Source organism: Rhizophagus irregularis, chromosome 16 (genome assembly GCF_026210795.1).
Source record: "Rhizophagus irregularis chromosome 16, complete sequence".
NCBI classification, from domain to species: Eukaryota; Fungi; Glomeromycota; class Glomeromycetes; order Glomerales; family Glomeraceae; genus Rhizophagus; species Rhizophagus irregularis.
In genome coordinates, this window is record NC_089444.1 from 2,025,991 (window position 1) to 2,047,728 (window position 21,738).

Consider the following 21,738-nt stretch of genomic DNA (forward strand, 5'->3'; position numbering starts at 1 on the left):
CTCGGTACCTAGTGATTGTAAAAAGACGATTTATAGCTCGTTGGAATCGCCTCATCGAGACGAATCGAATGGTGGTAAGCTCATCTCTCTGTGATCAATATTGACGGAGTTATTACTTAAAAACCATTTAATATTTTTAATTTCGGAAATTGATCTAGTGATTGGATTTCGATGTATCTTATACCATTAGATTCGTCTCATCAAGACGAATCGAATGGTAGTAAGATCGTCTTTCTAGAATCAATATTGACAGAGTTATTACACAAAAACCATTAATATTTTTTAATTTTGGAAATTAATCTAGTGATTGGATTTTGACGTATTTTATACCATTAGAACTGTCTCATCAAGACGAATTGAATGGCGGTAAGATCATCTCTCTATGATTAATATTGGCGAAGTTACGATACAATAAAGTTTTAAGTATAATTCTGGCTAAAATTATGTTAATTTTTGGCTGGAATTATGATATACAAATATAAGAAATTTTTTATATAGTCACATCTCTTTATAATCACCAAATATGGACTGTCCCAAATGTGTGACTATAAAGAGAGTTGACTGTATTTAAATAACTTTATTTATTAAATTTTTTTTTTCTTCTTGGCATATTAAAAAAAATCTGTACATTATTATAAAAGAAAGAAAAAAAAAATTTTAAGCAATACTAAATCAAAAAATTTTATAGCGCGAAAAATTGTGTAAGTTTACGATTTGTAAGTTTACGAAAGTTTATAGCATAATATTTCAAAAAATTTTAAAATATTACGTAAGTTTACAATTTTGTAAGATTTATGTGACATTACGGTTAAAATTTATACAAGTTTTCAATATCATAAGATTTACGCAATATTATGGTTAAAATATTTTGCAAATTTACAAAACTGTAAACCTGCGTAAGGTTACCTGCCTAAACTTCTCGGTTTTGCTTTTTTCCAGAATTTTGCCAACTTTTTAATAAGACTTTCATATAGTTTCAGCAAAGTTTCGCTATTTCAGCATTTTGCCAATTTGCCAAAACCCTAGTTTCTTCAGCAACCTTAAACCTGCGTAATATTATGGTTAAAATATTTCAAAAATTTACGAGACTGTAAACCTGTGTAATATTACAGTTAAAATATTTCAAAAATTTACAAGACTGTAAACCTGCATAATATTACAGTTAAAATATTTCAAAAATTTACGAGATTGTAAATTTGTGTAATATTACGGTTAAAATATTTTGAAAATTTACAAGACTGTAAATCTGCGTAATATTACGGTTAAAATATTTCAAAAATTTATGAGACTGTAAACCTGCGTAATATTATGGTAAAATATTAATTTACGAGATTGTAAACTTGCATAATACAATTAAAGTTCTCTATAGCGAATTTTTATATGAAGAAAAGTTCAGGTACAAATCTTTATATTTATAATAAAATGGCTTTTAGTATAGCGAATTTTTTACTATAACGAATTTTAATCTCTGGCCTATGGGATTCGTTATAGAAAACTTTAACTGTATTACAGTTAAAATATTTTGAAAATGTAAACTTGCGTAATATTACTATTCAATCGTTAAAGCTGCGTATGCAGTAGAACGTATACAAGAGGCATGTGATACTATTGAATAATCAAAAATAATATAAACACCTTTTCTTTTATATAAATACCTTTCTTTTAAGTTTGGAAAAGCAAATTTATTTTTATTTATGAATTTTTTATTATTTACAATTTTTATGTTAAAAATTAAAGTAAATTCTAATTTTTATTATAACTTAATAAAAAAAATACATATTTGATACTTGTTTACTACTATTTTATAAAATAGTACCCAGGCTGTATGGCGTGGATGTCAGTATCAGTCACAGCCCAAAAAAAATGTGAGTCTTCAGCCAATATTTAGTACAGACTGGGCCTACTAGCTACTCACTTAATAAATAAAAAAATAAAAATAATTATCTTCTACGATATGTAGGTAAGTTTCTTCTTCTCCTACGATCATCACGTATGACTAAAATTGATCAAATTTATCAAATTTTAAACATGAACGTAAATATTAATTATAAATTTTATTATAGTATAATTACCTGGCCTCTCCCAAAATCTTGTTCTAAATTCGCGATAATATCTTTGGCCAGTACGCGTTCACAACTGCCGCCCAGGGTTACCATTACAATAAAGGACATAGTTCTAAATATCAAAATCAGTTTGAATAGTCAATAAATACATTTAATTTATATGAATGTAATTTTATTTATTTACTTACATGGTAGTCCCTAACGAGATTCCTTCACTTTTGGCTGTACTGTTGCCCAAAAACCTTCGTATGAAATATTCTATTTATTCTGATTATACATGAAACTGAAATTGGTTAATTTTGACTTCCGAAATGGTCAAAATGGTCAAAATGATTTTGACTTGAGCCCCTCCAAAAGTTGAAATGGTCGAAATTACATCATAGTCATATGATTTTATAATAAACAATAATATTAAATTCAAAGTTAACGAACTCCACATCCAGTGAATCGATTTTTATGATCTTTACACGGTTGGATTCAGCTCATCGAGAGGATTCCAATGATATGTATTTCATATTTATAGCATCAATATTGACGGAGTTATTCACGTTTAAAATTTTATATTAAATTATAATTATAAAAATCATATGACTATGATGTAATTTCAATCATTTTGACTTTAATTTTGACTTTTGACCTTTCCAAGTCGAAATATTTCTACTTTTGGGCTTTAATTTCAACTTCATATATAATTCTGATTCAATTAAATGAATTGGTTAATTTGAATTTAAATTCTTTTTTAAAGAAATTATAGATATTAGTCATATGAACCTATTGGCAACAGAGTTCCAAAAATCATGGTGGCTTCTACCATTAATATTAGTGCTCCTAACAGATCAGATCAGATCAGATTTTACTTAAATTCAATCTGATTTGAAATTAATTAAATCTGATTTGATTTGATCTGATCTGAATCAGATCGGTTTAAATTTAATCTGAATCAGATCAGATTTAATCAGATCAGATCAGATCAGATTTTACTTAAATTCAATCTGATCTGAAATTAATTAAATCTGATTTGATTTGATCTGATCTGAATCAGATCGGTTTAAATTTAATCTGAATCAGATCAGATTTAATCAGATTCAAATCGATCTCGATCCATCTGCAAAACGATTAAATCTGATCGATCTGAATCTACTTCTGAATCTGATCTGATCTGATTTGAATCTGATTTGAATCTGGAATAAATATGTTATAAATTCTAAAGCTATAATTTGTAAATATGTAATTCAGCCAGAATTATGCACTTAACTCCGGCAGGAATTATTGAATTTCCTAAAAAGGAATTTATGGTTACACAAATTTGGATCCTATAAAAATCGATTTTTGTGGAATGGCTATCGCCAAAAAAGGAGGACGTCTAAAGCGGAGTCAAATCACGTGACTTCAAAAAAAATTTATTTTCTAAATAAAATTTTTCGCAATATATATATGATCTTTTAAACATATATACTAAGTGTATTTTGTCCTGCTCTGCAAGTTTACTTAGAATGACAAAATGAGTTTTGAATGCCGTTTTCGATTTATTTGACTTTTCATTTTTGTCTATCCATTTTTGGATATGATTGGCAAAAAAGCTTTTGCTAATATATAAAGTGAAAACCAGCATTCAAAATCTACCTTCTAACCTTAAGTAAACTCGTAGAGCAGGCTAAAATACACTTATTTTATGATTTTCAAGTTTATGTTAAACTTGATTCATAAATCACTCATATTATATCGAATTACGTGATTTGACTCCGCTTTAGACGACACCCAAAAAAGGAAATAAGCGACATATCCGTTTTGGCTGAAGTTTAAAATTATGAATTAATTCCAGCCGGCATTATGAATTCGGCTGAAATTATTAGTTAAATCAAATCTGAAATCTGAATCAAATCTGTCAGATCTAATCTAATCAGATTCAGTTTTTAAATAAGCCTAATCTGAATCTGATTTGATCTGATCTGATTTGATTTGAAGCTAATCTGATTTGTTCAGATCAAATTTTTTTTGATCTGAATCTGAACTGCAGATTAAATTTATCTGATCCGATCAGAATCTGACAGATCAGATTTTTTTTAGAGCATTAATTAATATTGTGGTAGGCGCAGTTTCTGTCTTAGTGTATGTCAACAAGTTCATCCATCATAACCCAGTTCCAATGGACGTTATAGTGGGAATGACGTGAACGTATTTGGCAAAACATTATTAGATTAGATTTGATTTTTATAATTTGATTTTAGGATGAGTGAAAATTTAGGTAGAAAGAAAGTCGTAAAATGTCACTTTAAATAAAATTTGAACAATACCTCTTTGGGTTGATTTTATTTCTCGTTTCAATTAAAATTTAATTTATTACATTTTTCATCATTAAACATATTAATTAAATCTCATGCAGATATGGATTATCTAAATATAAATATCATGATTAAATCAAAAAATAAAAAAAATCTTAGTTTAATTTCAGTTTCATTTCAATTAAGGGATAAATCGTCACTCATTAGGATAAAATGATCGGCAATCTATAATTAATTTTACGGGCTTTGTATTAATAAAAAAAACCATTTTTTGGAATGTTTCGTTCTTTATATTAAAATTTTTCTAATGAGTAAAAAAAACAGTATACAATAACTCTTCTAGCCAAGAGAGATATTATACAAGACTTACATTATGGTATTTATGCACAATATTGATAGGAATCACGCAAATTTGACCAAACTAGCGAAACTAGCGTTAAGTCTAATCAAATCTGTATTAAAGCAATATCTTATCGAATGTTTATGTCTATTAATTGCTGTTTAAATGATGAAAACTTTGCAATAACAATTCTTGATAATAAACAAACACACAAGCCAAGTTTTCGTTGTCTTTGTAATGGCAAAGATTCTGGAATTCAACAATCGGCTTCTGCAGCCATTAACAACACGTATAAACAAGTTTTTAGAAAGAATAAGACAGAGTATTCGGGAATGGTTGTTATGGGATTTGATGATGAAATAATTACTAATGAATTATTGTTTGATATTTATTTATTCCAATTTTTATTCGTATAGATCAAATTTTAATTGTGGTTAGTCAAATTGGTATTTCATCTCATAAAGGTTGTTACGGTGCTGGTCCAGGATTTCTTTTTACACTTATAACAAAATATAAGGGCAAACAATCACTTTTTGTACAATCTATAGAAGATAATTGTAATTTAGATGTTTATGATGGCGATATTAATCAATACCATAACGAAGGAATTAATCCTAATGAAATTTGGAAGTCTATTAATATTCTTAACAAGTTTGATGGAGCAGCTTTATTTGGAATTACCAATTTATATGTTTAACAAGAATTGGACAAGTTAAGAAATAATTCAATCACATGTACGAGCAATGATTGGAATGATATTGATAAGTTAAATCTTATATTTAGACAACAAATAAAAACTTGTAAAATTGCCAGTCCATTTTCAGATTGGTCAAAATTATTTAAGAATTGGTACGAACAAAATAATACAATAATTCAATTTCCTAATATTTTATTTCAAATCTATCTAGCTAATTATCAGTTTCAAGAAAAAGAATTAGGTGCATGGCAAGCAATGATTCGTGCTTCTGGTTGTATTAATATTACTCCATTTACAAAAAAACAACACATGATCAAATTTTAGACAAAAGCACCAGATCCTTTATCTGATAGAGACAATTTAGCAAATCTTTTTAAATCGGGAATGTTATTGTTGGTAGAAAAGAAATCTTCTTTTCAGCCTGATAGTGAAGGTGAAATACTTTGGAAAAGTCTGCAAGAAGCTTTAAAGGCAAATAAAAGAGGAATTGATGGAAAAATAAGAATTCTTTCAATTATTGCTGAAAATTTTACATATAAAAAACTCAAAGAAAAGCTTAAAGTAAAATCTTTTTACCATCAATTTCCAATTTCTTCTTTGTCACCAACCTTCAATTCTTTTTCATCACAAATCTTCAATTTCTTCTTTGTCACCAACCTTCAATTCTTCTTCGTCACCAATCTCCAATTTCTTTTTTGTCACGTCACCAATCTTCAGATTTTCTTTGTTACCAATCTCCAATTTCTTTATCATCACCAATCACTAATTTTTCTTTGTTATCAATCCCAATTCTTCGTCATTGATTTTCAATTCTTTATTTTCATCAGGTAGGAAATGATATAGTTAATTCTGCATGAAAACACGCAAGACTATATGGTCTAGAAGTACCAACCTTAGTAAAAACATAAAGAACTGTTAAACGTATGTCAGAAGTTAAAGAAAAACAATTTTTAATGTTTTTTCAAGATTGAAATATAGTTACACAAGTTCTTACCGGGTTGATAAAAATGAATTACCAATATTATATATGCATGATCAAAAAATTAAATTGTGGAAAAAATTTGAAGAAACTTTTCCTAATGGAATGAAAAAAATATCATTTATGGGTCAATTAGCAAACTGCAGTAATATTAAATATCGAGATAATATAGGTGGATTTTGTCTTACCGGTAATGATTATGGCTATATTCCATTTGAATCCTTAATAGCTATTGCATGCAATACATTTTTACAAAAAGATCAACTAGTAAGTAAAAAAATATTCTTTGATAAATATATTATTGTAATAAAATACATAATAATCGTAATTTACCTATTTATCACATTATTAGAATAGTGTATTACAAAAAATTGATGCTTTGAAACGTCATCTGCGTCGTGATTATTATGAAAAAGAATTAGTGGTTAATGCTGATGGTACAACAAAACATGATTCTTGTATTTCTCATTGTTTGCCATATGCTTTTGGAAATTGTCTTGAAAATCATAACTCACAATGCTTAGAATGTGACCAATTTTTTGAATTTTTTGAATTCATGCATCTACATATAAAAAAAGATCAAATAGCTATTTTAGAAAAAAATAAAAAACACTTACAGTATTATTTGGCCCATTCAACACAAAAGATATATTTGAATTCTTAATTTAAAGCTACTTTGGCAAGTCTTGATGAGAATGGTGCATTATTTGTTGCCGATTACAAGATGAGAATTTTGCCAAGATCTGCTCGAGAAATAAAGGCAGAGTTTTTTGGTAAAAGAGGATGAACTCTTCATACGATCTTAATGTTTAGAAAAAAAGAAAATTGTGAAGAATTAGAGATAAGAGCTTATAATCACTGGTCAACTGATACTAAGCAAGATGCTTGGTTTACCGCCTCTTTATTTGAAGCTGGTTTTGAAACAATAAAACATACACCAAAATGAATCAGAATAATGTCAGACAATGGAGCACATTATCATTCATCAGAACTTATGGCTATAATTGCACATTGGAATGAATGGTACCAAAGTGAAGTTTGTGATTGGCAGTTTCTTGAACCAGGCGAAGCTAAAACAATTATTGATTCGCATCATGCTACAGTAAGTATTCTATTGCTTATTGCTGTGTAATAAATTACACATTAAAATCATATTTACCTTTAGATTGCCCATTCAATTAGAAGATATGTTCGAATTGGATATGATGTTTGTGAAGGAAAAGATATAGTGGAAGCGGCTAAACATTTATCTAGTATATCATTGGCAAATTTAGAACCAGATTGAGATCAATTGGGATCAAATGTCAAAATGATAAAAGGCATTTCAAACTTGTTTTATTGGAAATGGCCAGTTTCTGGTGAAATGATAGGTTATATATGTGCACGATCACTCCCACATTTTGGACTGTGAAACAATTTCTCTCCTTCTACAATTGCCAAACTTTGCATCAAACCAATTGTTCGTCCCCATCCAAAAATTTCTGAACAAACTGAACTTGAATTAGCTTGGACAATTCCAATTCCAACTCTACCAGGTGATCAATTGTAAAAAATATTTTTTTTAGGTTTGTTAAGAGCTTTTGGCTAATGCATTCTATAGATACAGATATGGTTGATCCTATTGTACCAGAATTTATGGATAATAATAATGAAAATGATGAATTAGAAGATGCAAAGTAAATAATGTGAAGCTTAAAACAAATATAATTCAAATTAATTTCTTACATGTTTTGTATTGAATTAGTTCTATTGACGTGAAATTTCAATTTTCTATGGGATGGGCGCTAAAAAGCAATCAAAAATTTGGAGGAAAAGGGAAAGAAAAAAGGATGAAAAAGAAAGTAAAGGAGTTGTTAAAAAGTTTTTTCTTGAATGGAAATCTCAACCAAAAAGATAAGATGTTAGCAAAGGATATATATAATGAATTGATGAAATTTGTTGAATCCGGAGAATTAGAAGCTGAAGATGTACCTAAGATAACAACAATACAAAATTGGATTTCAACTTATGCACGAACCTTCAAAGAACAAGCTACAGAAAACATGGTAAAAGATATTCGTGATGTGAGTTCTTTATAATAAGCAGAAATGTAAATTGTATATTAGAACGAAATACAAGAAATTATACGCAAAAACTAATAAATAAAACTAAATAAAGGCTTTAAAACTAAATAAAAACCAAATACAATTCGGTTGTGGTTAAAATTATTCAAAAATATTTCACTCAATATTTGAATCAGCTGGAAATTTGCAGTCAGAATGTTGTGTTCCTTCATAGTAAAGTCGATGATGATAAACTTTAGCGATTTCAACTTTGCAAGTGGCTTGGCTAGGATTGACACTACTTATTGCCGTATTCAGAATTTTCATTAAATATCACGTGAGAAAATGTCAATCTAACAAAAATCGGGTTTTAGCCATTTTTGGCAATGATTTGCATAAACCGTTATTATTAAATTTCACCTATTGGGTACCAAACTGTCACTTAAAAATAATTGAAAATCTTGTACAATCATGTCGGAAAGTATCGCCCGATTCAAATTTTATAGTAAAACATATAAAAAATTGAAAATTTCAGGCTATATACATATTCAACTTTCTTTTAATAATTATTTCTAAATTTTATATCATTTTAAAGCCAATACCATATTCTTTGAAATATTGATGTTTGAATTTTGGAAAAGTTAAAATGCAAGAGCTATTTTATTTATAAGGTAAAAAAGTTTTTTTTTATATATTTTAGATCTGAAAAATAAAATTTATATATAAAAATGAGCTGCATATATATTTATATTTCTTTTATTAATTATTTCTAAATTTTATATCACTATAAAGCCAATATAATATTCTTTAAAATAACAATATTTGAACCTTAGGAAGGTTAAAATGCAAGAGCTGTTTTAATCTTAAAACTCAGTATTTATTTTTTATATGTAATTTACTATGTAATAGTGAATCAGGCAATACTTTCTAACGTGACTGTACATGTTTAATTGTTTTAAATATAAATATCAATATATCATATTTAAAAATAAAACAATTTATTATTAGCACATTCTATTGAATTTTAAAAAAATCAATTTTTTTTTTTTTAAAAAAAATCATCAATATAAAAATAAAACAATTATATTCTGATTAAATATTTTGCGTACATTTCTTAAAAAAATCATAAAAAAAATCTTGTACATTGTACATCGTACATGCAATTACTAAATATCATACCCTTGTGATAAATAAAAAATTACGCAACACAAATTCAACACAAATTTAACAAATTTAACAAAATTTGCCCAAAATTAAAGCTCCGCAAACTGATCTGACAGATCGGGTGATCCGACGGGTTGACCCAAAATATTCAGGTCAGGTCATCAAATTCATGCCCTGACACAAATCGGGTCAGTGCTGGTCGGTACCCGACCCAACCCGTTGACCTGACATATATTTGGGTCAAATAAATTAAAAACGCCGAAACTAAAAGTTTCAGCATTTTTTACATATAAAATCAAAAAGAAAACGCTGAAACTAATGATTCCAGTGTTTTTACATGTACAATCAAAAAAAATGTCGAAACTATCAGTTTCAGCATTTTTACATGTAAAATCAAAAAGAAAAATGCCAGAACTAATTATTCTGATGCTTTTACATGTAAAATTGAAAAAAATGCCAAAACTATCAATTTCAGCGTTTTTACATGTAAAATCAAAAGGAAAAATGCTGGAACTAATTATTCTGGCGCTTTTACATGTAAAATTGAAAAAAAATGCCAAAACTATCAGTTTTGACATTTTTACATGTAAAATCAAAAAGAAAAATGCCAGAACTAATTATTCCAGCACTTTTACATGTAAAATAAAAAAAAATGCCAAAACTATCAGTTTCAGCATTTTTACATGTAAAATCTAAAAGAAAAATGCCAGAACTAATTATTCTGGCACTTTTACATGTAAAATTGAAAAAAAAATGTCAAAACTATCAGTTTCAGCGTTTTTACATGTAAAATTAAAAAGAAAAATGCCAGAACTAATTATTCTGGCACTTTTACATGTAAAATCAAAAAAAATGCCAAAACTATCAGTTTCAGCATTTTTACATGTAAAATCAAAAAGAAAAATGCCAGAACTAATTATTCCATCGCTTTTACATATAAAATTGAAAAAACCCACCGAAAATATCAGTTTTGGCATTTTTACATGTAAAATCAAAAAGAAAAACGCTGGAACCAATTATTCTAGCGCTTTTACATGTAAAATCGAAAAAAATGCCAAAACTATCAGTTTCAGCATTTTTACACGTAAAATTAAAAAGAAAAATGCTGGAACTAATTATTCTGGCGCTTTTACATGTAAAATTGAAAAAAAATGCCAAAACTATCAGTTTCAGCATTTTTACATGTAAAATCTAAAAGAAAAATGCCAAAACTAATTATTCTGGCGCTTTTACATGTAAAATCGAAAAAAAATGCTGAAACAAATAGTTTCAGCATTTTATATATAAAAACAATAGTAAAAAATGTTACAAAACATTTTTTTACAATATTTAATAATAAAACTTCAGGTAACCCAAGTTACCTGAAGTAACCCGAATACTTTCAGATCAAATAAGTCGGATTGGATCAGAACGGTTTACCCGACCCGAGCTAACCTGAAAAAAAATTTCAGTTCAGGTTAACCAGGTAACCTGACCTGATCCAACCCGTGCGGAGCTCTAGCCAAAATTAATAATTTTTTACCAGAATTACCAACACAAATTGAACACAAATTAAACACAAATTTCAGTTACGATTTATTTATGTCACATCCACGTTGTTAATAATTAAATAAATAAATCTGCATTTTATTTATGATATAAAAAACGTGCCCATAAATTCTTTTAAGGATATAATTTTATTAAAATAAATTAAAACTTTTATATCAAGTGACTAAAAAATATATTTATTTACAAAATATTCATTTTGTTTATCAAATCGGGGTACTATGTGAACGACACTATGTATAGACTCTATAGTTACAAAGTTATATAATTCTATCAATTTTAAGTGAAGACATCCATAAAATATGGGTTCCTTTTAGATTTAAAATCGTACCATTGAATTAATGCGAGATTTAGCAGTAAGTCTGTTAATACTTCTGCTAACAATAAAGTCTATAAATAATAAATATTTATTAATACTTTTATAATAAATTATTACATAAATTGGAAAATACCTGTCCATAACAAAGTCCTTTGTCTGATATATAATCATTTGATTCTTCAGAATTCATTGAAATAGCTATGTCGCTAAATCATACTTTATTATGATACCTGTTTGTGGCACACATTATGGCACCATTTTCCAGTATTACCGATCCATATATGTTTATTCAGGTTTTACTAATAATTGTAAAACCATCAAGTAAAACTAGATATGAATCCAGACAACTTATAAATCTAGCAAAACCGGTCTGCATTTTATTGTCTACAGAATTTTTTTTTCCATTAAAAAATGTATTTGCATCTTGTAAAGAGAATTTAAAGAGTCTTGCAGAAAATTTACAAGTGTGAGGTGTTTTTGCTGGATTTACTGAATGTTGAGACATTCTAATAGATATTGCTTGACGTTTTATCTATTAATTTAATTTCCATCTTAAGTTATATAATAAATATATACAATAAATAAATTTCCAAATACTTACAGTTTGTAAAAGCTGAGGTTTGACATCTTTTTTATTGCTAATTTGGTAGAGTATTTTAACGAAATATTTGTGAAGACTTTCGTAAGTTTCTGTGGTATAGCCATTTATTACGCCATAAGATTATATTGAGTCAATAATGTGATAAACCCATGAATTAAGGTTGCTGGGTGAAACTAAGTAGTTTAGACAATTGCAATTGTTGAAATCGAAACTAGTTGAAATATTTTATTAAAAAATTAAAAATTTGCGAAATTGCGAAACTGATGAAACTGGTAAAACTGTAAAAAGTTTAGACATATTTTTACATAATAATTAATAAAGTTTACCATTTATTATAATAAATTATATAATTTAATATAACAATTATAAAATTTAATATACATTATATTGGATAGTATTTATATGTATTATGACTGAATAATATATTATTTTATTGAACTATGGAATTACTTTGAATTCCGCTCTCTATTTATACAAATTTTATGATACTTTCTATTCTAATATATGCTATCTATGAAAGTTTTTTTTTAGCCGGTCTAAACAAAAAACAACGAAGGTTACACAAGATGATAAACGAAGTTACACGTGTAGTAAGAATGGAAGGGAGGGAAAAATGCCAAGCTCTGGGCAATCTCTACAAGAATAATCAGGACAATAACGCGTCCTCAATACAACACACAAGTGACGAACGATCACAACAACAAAAACAAAAAGAATATTTAGTGGGTGGTGAAGCAGACAATGATATACACCCAGAAACAAATGAACTAACGTTTGAAAAGGGGGATTTCTGAAAGGATCAAGACAACATAGAAGAAGTAGTCGAGTCCTCGACAAACGAAGAAAGTATTAACGCATTCTTAGCAAGACAAAGGCTAAGATTTGTTAAGGGGAAATTGAATGACCAAGAGACGAAAAATTCAATGTTTTTAGAAATGCACATTGCAGCACATAATATAGATGGGATTGCTAGTGTCCCGTCTATACAGAAACTTCATAATTTATTGGAATTTGGTAAAGAAATAATATCGACATTATGGCTATATCAGAAACCAATACAGACTATCGTCAGGAATATTTTATAAACCAGGACATTAAGTCAAAGGTCTATTCGATAATCTTTAGTGAACGTGATCAAAAAACTAAGGGATCGGGAATGGCACTTGTGATCCATAACAAATGGATGAAACATTATTACTCAGTAGTACGCATATCCCCATATATTCTAGTAGTTAAATTTTTATTCATACAGAGAGAAATATGGGTCTGGTCAATATACGCCGCTTCTAACAATCAAAACATGAGAAAAAATTTGATTGACGAATTGATAATAGCTATGGAGGGACATGAACGATCAGTTCACAACACCGTAGTATTGCACGTTGGTTTAGGGGATTTTAATGACACAATTAACAATAGGATAGACCGATCACCCAGTACCGGACAACCAGGATCTCAATTCTTAATACAACTATTGCAATTAGGTCTTTATGATGTGTGTAGAAGTCTTTATCCGGATGCAGAAATATTCACACATGAGAAATGGGATAAAAATAAAAGCAAATCAGGTCCTATCTCAAAATCGAGGATTGATCAAATCTGGATCACACATAAACCCGATGTGATTCCAGTAGAGTTTTCGGTGCATTCATCACAGATGATCACCAACAGTCATCATAGTATAATTTCAACAACACTAAACATATCAGGATTCATTAGGAATAATTTCCGGCATTGCGTCCCAGATCAATTACAGGATCCAGATTTAGGAGATAAACATCAAAACAAACGAATAGTAGATTTTAGTAAAATAACCAATGTACAATGGGAAAATTTTACCGAAACTTTAGATAGAGAAATAGAAGCATGGGATTTCCAACAACTAATAGATGGATTTAATTGTGAAATACAATTAAGGGACGGAAAGGACAATGATGGAGAAGAAATAAAACGAAGATTCAATGAACTTTGGAATAATGTTATGAGCGCTATTTCTATAGCAATGAACATAGAGCTTCCCATGAAATTAGTTAAATATCCAGGAAGTCGCAATACAAGACATAAGTTATCATTTGCAGATAAAACTATGCGACATACTACTAAATTGGAAAGTCTAATTAGGAAAATATGTAAAGATCAGGATTACCTTATTGCCAAAGATGCTCATTGGATAGATTATTGGTTGAATAGATTTAATAAATACAATGATGATTACAGAAGGAAAGAATATGATAACTTCATAGATAAGTATGAACAACTTATTATTCCTACACATGATCTTTTTAGAGACACATGGATTAATAATGTTAAAGGTGTAGTTAAACAAAGAAGCAAAATAGACAAAAATTTTTTACAGGCACAACGTCTAAGTAAGATCCAAGAGAGCATAGAAAAGCGATGCAACATTATACACTCAGATATTCCTAAGTGGCTACTTTCCACACAAGATGCTGTTAAGGAACACATCATTATAGATCGAGCAGTAATTTCTAACAAAAATGAAAGTGTTAGATTAGCAATTGATCCTAAAACAATTAGAACCCATGCAAAAGATACTTTTGCAGGAATTTTACGAAAACGTAATACCAAATCAATAGAACAGGATGCTTTCTGGAGCAATATATATAGGCCAAAAGGTGAATTCACTGAGTGTATGGCTAATTTGATGGATGAGATAACGTTAGAAGAATGGCAAAGAACACTTGAACTGGTAAACACGAACTCAGCACCAGGTCCTTCAAGCATCGGATACACTATAATCAAACACATTTCAGACAAATCTAGTTCCATTATATTAAAGGTCATTAATCTATCTTTGAAGTTAGGAGTTGTGCCAGAACAATGGAAACAATCGCTCATTCATCCAATTCCAAAACTGCAGAAATTTGATTATATTTTAGCCAACACACGTCCCATAGCGTTGTTAGATAATATCAGAAAATCTGTAACCAAATTATTAACAAATCGATTAAGCACAATTTTGACAAATAATAAAGTATTACGCGGATTAAATTTTTGCGGTCTTAAAGGGGAAGACACAGCAATACCATTACGTTTAATGAATGATATAATAGAAGATGCAAGGGAGAATGGACGAGAACTTTGGGTGGTAACCCAAGATATGATGAAAGCATACGATTCAGTTAGCCTGGAGAGTTTACAACTAGCACTAAGAAGGCTAGACATACCAGAAAAATTCATTTTATGGATTACAGGATTATTCAAAAATAGACAAATGAGTGTAATAACAGCATTTGGCCCTAGTCCAACCTTCATAGGGGGAGATGGTATTGATCGGGTGATGCGATCTCACCTCTTCTCTGGAGAATTTTTTACGATCCATTACTCGTAGCTATTCAACAAGCATGCAATCAGCAACAAGGGTATGAAATGGCGAATACATGGCCCTCAGACATTCAGGATCGATCAACATGGCAACAATATAGACTAAGAGTACCAGTTATAGCCTATATGAATGATACAAGTTATTTGGATAGTTCAGGGGATAAAATTCAGGCATCAATTAATATAGCCACACAATTCTATTATCTCCATGATGTAGATATAAATGGAAAAAAATCTGAGCTGATGGTAATAAATCCAAATAAATTACCTAGAGATGAGTTATATATCAATATTGGACGTGATAACTCAAAGGTCCAAGCTACAGATAAAGAGATACGGTATTTAGGATGTTATTTTTCTTCTTCTAATTCAAGGAAAAGATCCATCAAAAGATTTCAAGATATAATTGAAAGATTTTTAAATCCTATTAGAAGAAAACGCATTACAGTGGGACATATTGCGTATCTTATTAATCACGTTCTTATTCCAAGAGTAGTATATGTAGCCCAATTAATGACATTATCAGAAAATGAATGGAATCATTTATTTACTCTAGTGATCAAATTAGTTAAGCAGATATGTGGGTTGCCTAGAAGCTATCCAACATCAGCATTATATCATCGATATATTTTAGGAATTAATAATCCATAGGATCAAATATGTGCAAATCAGATCACTGCTTTTACATATCTAATAAATAGTAATTCACTGGCATCTAGATCTATAATGATAAGATGTAGGGCTGCACAGTTGTGACTGGCCATACATGATAATATTTTTGAACATGAATCAGGATCATTATTTCTGGGACATCAAGAAGCAAAATCTAATCTAAGCCTACATAATATTATTACAGCCTGGAAATTAAATATTATCATACAACAAGATTACATAAATAGGTCAACGTGGATCATTAGTGGTGGAAATATGCTCATTAAAGAAATATTTATAACACATAGATGTCTCAATTTACTACGAAAAATTGGAACTTCAAATTCATATCCACTCATATATGCTAGCCAATTAATACTGCCTTCTGGACATACTATGAGTTGGGCGTGTTATCGTTTCATTGCAGGGCTATCAGCCAAAGGGCGTATAGCTAAATGGTTTCAATTATTAACTCGATGGATCAAGAAAATATCAGCTCCAGAAATGTCTAAACATTCCTTGTTTAATTTTCTGAGTAATATATTACAACCAGTATCAAAACACAAGCGAAAACACCCATACGTTATAATAAAAGATAAAAACAACGAAGTCTCAATAGGATTTGTTAAGAAAAGAACACATATTAAGAAAAATGGGGAAAAAATTGAATGTTTAAACATAGAAGTTTGCAATATTGAAATATATTTAGATAACCCTCAAAAAGCAATTATTCAGAAACAGGAACATCCAAAAATGATCACAATAAATCAACATAATGCATTAGTATTACCAATTTTTATTCACTTTTCAACAGGTGCAACCACACATATTGACTGGTATTATATAGTGGAATCACTAAATAGAGCCAAAAATATTTCAGAAAATATTGATATACAACAATTGGAAAAAATACCCACAATTAATTTGAATGGAGACAATTTAGCCCTATGGATTAATCGATGGATAGAACAAGATACACTTAAACAAGAACTTACAAATATAAGACATCAGTTAAAGTCATTGAAAAATATTGAATATTATACAGATGGATCACTAGCTAATCGAACTATAAGTAATAACAATCTTTCACATATAACAGATAATACTACTGTGGATTTAGGAGCAGCATTCTATACAAACAATGAATTAGGAGAATTTTCAGTATACTCATGTCTATCTTTATGGCCATCATCAACCAGGGCAGAAATAGTAGCTATTTTCTTAGCATTATTGACAGCACCAGAAAATTCTAATGTAACTATTTATACAGACAGCTTAGGTGCTATAAATTCAATTAATTCAGCTTTTAATTCAACAACTAGAACATGGCTTAAAAAGACTAATAATTTAATCATTATTAAAATAATTATGTTGATCAAAGAAGCAGCTATAAATTTAAAGCTGGTTAAAATAAAAGGTCATAGTGGCATAACAGGCAATGATATAGCTGATAAATTAGCAAAGAAAGGCCAATGTGGAAACAATTTATTCAGGAATAATGTAGATTTTATTAATAATATAATATCTTACTTTCCTGTTTTTATAGATAATTCTATTGAAGTTAATATTAGAAGATTCATTTTGAAAATATTAGCTACAGGTGAAGCTACTGAATGGTCATTATTAAAAAATAATCAGGGAATTATGTTATGGGAATGTTAATCAGATAGACTGGAAAGTTACTTGGCTTATTTTCCATTATTGCAAGGGATTTCACTGCATTAGCATACAACTTAACTATTTATGGACCTTTATAGCAAAATTATTTCACAAATCCTTTCTTTAGGATCTATTCTAGCAATTAGAAAACCAAGACTCTACAAGGAAATGAAATGTATTATGAAGTGTAATAAAAAAGAAAATTGGAATCATTTATTTGAATGTCAGGCATATGAGGTGGCTTGGAAAAAAATATTGGAGATTACAACAAAAGAATCTATAATTATATGCTTGAAACAAAAACAAATTAGAGGATAAGGTGAAGATTTTATTAAAAAAGTATTACAAAATATATTAGGAGTTACAGCAAAATCAGAAAAATTTCAAAAGTTTCAACAGTTGGCATTAGAAGTGAAAGTTGAAACTCTTTTAACAACAAAATTACAAAAAGATTTTAAAATATCTCTTACAGAGGCACAGACACTTATGGCTAATATTTTAATTAGATTTATCTTAGCATTTAAAGAATTAATATGGAAACCAAGATGCGAACAAGTTATTTTAGATGAAAAGAAGAGGCATTTCCAGGACAGATAAAATTACTTCAGAATCCAAGGAAAAGGACAATTCAAATCAACCTTCAGAATCCAAAGTAAAAGACAATTCAAATAAACTTTCAAATAAAGTTAAAAATCTACAAACAGGAAAAATAGATCAATTACAGAGGTCAGTCTCCTTGGTAAAGAAATCAATGGATACCTTTGTAAGGAAATACATATGTGAGAATTGGATTCCGATAAAAAAGAAAGTTGATAAGGTTACATTATACATGAGCAAGAAATTACTGGATTGATAGTTCCAAAATAATATTCTTATTCTGTTCTCAATTATATTTATAATTTCAGACATATATTCTATTACTAATTGTATTTTATTAATATTTTTATTTTTATATTTATTTTTGTTTTTATTTTTGTATTTGTTGGTGTTTTTTATTTTTATTTTAATTATTATGTTTATAGTTTATAGTAGGTTATTTTGGTTTGCTTTTAATTACTTTTATTCTTAATTCTACTAGTAGTATAATATCTAATGTTTGATCGGACTGGCCTGGTGCTGGAAGTATCATTCATAGAATATTTGTGATTATTATGTAATCCGAATATATTCTAATAAAATGGTACATGATTCAACATTTAAAAAAAAAAAAAAAAAAATATACATTATATTAATTATTTAAATCATTATATATATTAAAATATATAGTAAGTTTAATTAATAACCAGTTTTATAATTTTACTTTTTATATATTATTATTAGTACAGTCAGATCTCTATATAGTTATTTAATCAGTTCTATAAAAATTGGTAACTATATAGAGGCTTTTACTATGATGTAATTATATAAAGGTTTTTTTATATAATAAGTATATAAATTGGATTTTCCCAAAGGTATGATTATAAGGAGAAATTTTATATGATGTAACTATATGAAATGTTACTATATAAAAGTCTAACTATATTTATTAATAATTATATAATATTTATTTATAAAAAATTTATTTAAATATATATAATAATGTATTAATAATTATTTATTTTAAATTTTATTAATTAGAAAGTTTAGACATAGTTTAGACATTTAGCTATTATCAAACCTTTTGTCATAGTTTAAACTATTACTAATTAAAGTTTAGACTTTTGTCAAAAGTTAAAATGAGTTTAACCAAGCAACCTTACCATGAATGCAATTTAGGTAACTTCAAATTGGAAGGAGAAACAAATTTAAAAGCCTTGACAAGCATCCGGGCCTATCTATATATTGCATCCTAAAATTTAAATTAATTTAATTTATTTAATTTAAATTTTCAATTTTTAATACATACATTAAATTTCTCCAAGTCACTTTCACTAAATTCTTCATATCTACTTAAAATAATATACATTTCATTCCAATATTTGTACAATTTCGCAAAATCATTATTATTTACAAAATTATCTACTTCATTATTATTTTCATCATATAAATTATTAATAACAAATATTATGACTTTCATCAAACTTCGATATTCATTAGCAGTTAATTTTACAATTGACTGCAGTCCATTAGAAAAAATTTTAATGGCAGGAAAACGTGGATTGCTGCTAGACGGTAATCTACTTCTTCAACTAATTTATTACCATTAACATGTTGCAATTTTAAGACATCGCACATGAAGATAATTTGATAATGAAATAAACCCAAATCTAAATGATGCATTCTATCAGAAACAGTAGCCAAGTAGATATTTATATTCCTTGATAATATAAATATTTATAATTAATATATATATATGTTATTATAATTATTTTTACTTTTGCATACTTACAGCAAATCCCAAAAAAAATTAGGTACAGATTCTATGCAAACAGATTTTTGTGTATCATTTTCAAAATATTTACGCATTTCATCATGAGTTCTTAGTATTACATCATTAACTGATAAGTCTATATTTGCAAGATTGTCCTTTTTAATTAAACAGAAGTGACATAGAAGGCTTGAATTGGAGGATTTATAAACTAAACAAAAACTTGCGGCTTCTGGCCAATCTGCAATAATAGTTGAAATTCTAGGATAAAACCAGGTATTTTCATTATTTATAAAAAGGTCTATACCATTTTTTAATAAAATAATTAGTTCTAGTAAATGACGTAAAGATTTATGAAAGGTATCATGAACTAGATCTTTATTTGCAGCTTCTAAAATTGGTAAATATTCCAAAAGTTGCTTTGCATCCTGTTTATTACAACGCCATATTGGGATATTACCTAATGTAATATATATTGGATGCAATTGACTTTTTCCTAATGTATCTGTAATTGTTGCATCTGAATATAAAATAATTGATAATAATTTGGAACCAGTAGGTAAGGATTTTTGCATAGTTTTCCATCATTTTCCAGTGTTTTGTTCACTGTAAATACTTTTTTTATTATACTATAAAATAATATAAATAAATTAAAATAAATATTATTTAAATTATTGAATTAACTAATATTTACTATTTACCTCATAGTTTTCGTAAGATAGCACAAAATTTTGTGTTATGTCAGGAACAGTTAAGATATTTTTGATGCACTGTATTAAGTTTTGATAATAAAGAAAATAATCTTTATCCTTATGTTTTGTTATAAGAACTTTACTAAATTCTAGATTAAAAAACTTCATATTATTCATAAATGCTCATCCCTGTTCAATATTTTTTGGTAATGGTGATTCTGTAAGATTTGAATGTTTATTAAAAAAACATATTATTTCATTACCACCTTTATTGTTTATTTTATATTTTGTTACTAATAACATTAGATCTAAGCATTATTAGAAAATTCTGTGCAAGTTTTGGTATTGAGATTTTTGGGTTCTTCAAAAATTTCAGGCTCTTCAGATGAATCTAATATATTTTCAAAGTTACTATCTTCAAGGCTCATCTTTGATATTGCACTTTCAATACTGTCAAATGACATATTTTGTATATCATTATCATTATCCACCTAATATAATTTGAGCTTTTTCTTAAGAGCTTTAAAAAGAATAATCTGGAATAACATAATTACCACAACTTTATCATTTTTATATTCACTACTTAGATTACTTCTTGTATCTATTTCACTACTATATTTTTCACTATCATTGTTATCATCATTATCTTCTACTTCTACTTCTACATTTTTTAAGTATTTTTGGGTATATTGAGTATATGCAAAGCGTTGACTGAATATTCGCATACAAAGGGGACATTTGAAACTCATGTTGCTAAATTAACACGTCAAATTTGATGAAAAGTATCAATTCACTATTCAATTTATATGAGATTTTGTGTGCTAATAAAATTATATTACTACGACTACACAAATTTACGCATTAATGAATGGAACTGGCTGCAAGAATTTGCAAATTTACGCATTATAGCAAAATTTAAATATGCGAAACACTCAGCAATTTTGCTACTGGAAACTTGCCAAGTTCGTGGGTTGGCAAATCTAAAAATAAATGTAACAAGTTTATGATATAA

General features: G+C 28.1%; 6 protein-coding genes across 6 annotated transcripts; 5 read left to right on the forward strand and 1 right to left on the reverse strand.

Annotated features, from left to right (window-relative positions):
* Window positions 1–4,822: 4,822 nt before the first annotated feature.
* OCT59_008213 (uncharacterized protein) lies at window positions 4,823–5,382 on the forward strand (the record flags this gene model as incomplete). The annotated part of the gene is made up of 2 exons (XM_066142310.1): window positions 4,823–5,064; window positions 5,124–5,382. 2 exons carry the CDS (start codon window positions 4,823–4,825, stop codon window positions 5,380–5,382), a joined length of 501 nt encoding a protein of 166 aa, XP_065999203.1.
* Window positions 5,383–6,409: 1,027 nt separating this feature from the next.
* On the forward strand, window positions 6,410–7,148 carry OCT59_008214 (uncharacterized protein; the record flags this gene model as incomplete). The annotated part of the gene is made up of 3 exons (XM_066142311.1): window positions 6,410–6,628; window positions 6,714–6,888; window positions 7,033–7,148. 3 exons carry the CDS (start codon window positions 6,410–6,412, stop codon window positions 7,146–7,148), a joined length of 510 nt encoding a protein of 169 aa, XP_065999204.1.
* A 168-nt stretch (window positions 7,149–7,316) lies between these two features.
* Window positions 7,317–7,646, forward strand: OCT59_008215 (uncharacterized protein; the record flags this gene model as incomplete). Its single annotated transcript, XM_066142312.1, has 2 exons — window positions 7,317–7,463; window positions 7,527–7,646. 2 exons carry the CDS (start codon window positions 7,317–7,319, stop codon window positions 7,644–7,646), a joined length of 267 nt encoding a protein of 88 aa, XP_065999205.1.
* Window positions 7,647–7,948: 302 nt separating this feature from the next.
* Window positions 7,949–8,439, forward strand: OCT59_008216 (uncharacterized protein; the record flags this gene model as incomplete). The annotated part of the gene is made up of 2 exons (XM_025310992.2): window positions 7,949–8,037; window positions 8,106–8,439. The coding sequence occupies 2 exons, from the start codon at window positions 7,949–7,951 to the stop codon at window positions 8,437–8,439; spliced, it is 423 nt and encodes a 140-aa protein (XP_025176243.2).
* A 4,159-nt stretch (window positions 8,440–12,598) lies between these two features.
* Window positions 12,599–12,826, forward strand: OCT59_008217 (uncharacterized protein; the record flags this gene model as incomplete). The annotated part of the gene is made up of 1 exon (XM_066142313.1): window positions 12,599–12,826. One exon carries the CDS (start codon window positions 12,599–12,601, stop codon window positions 12,824–12,826), a length of 228 nt encoding a protein of 75 aa, XP_065999206.1.
* Window positions 12,827–21,034: 8,208 nt separating this feature from the next.
* On the reverse strand, window positions 21,035–21,475 carry OCT59_008218 (uncharacterized protein; the record flags this gene model as incomplete). The annotated part of the gene is made up of 2 exons (XM_025326422.1): window positions 21,035–21,217; window positions 21,281–21,475. 2 exons carry the CDS (start codon window positions 21,473–21,475, stop codon window positions 21,035–21,037), a joined length of 378 nt encoding a protein of 125 aa, XP_025176246.1.
* Between the last annotated feature and the right edge of the window lie 263 nt (window positions 21,476–21,738).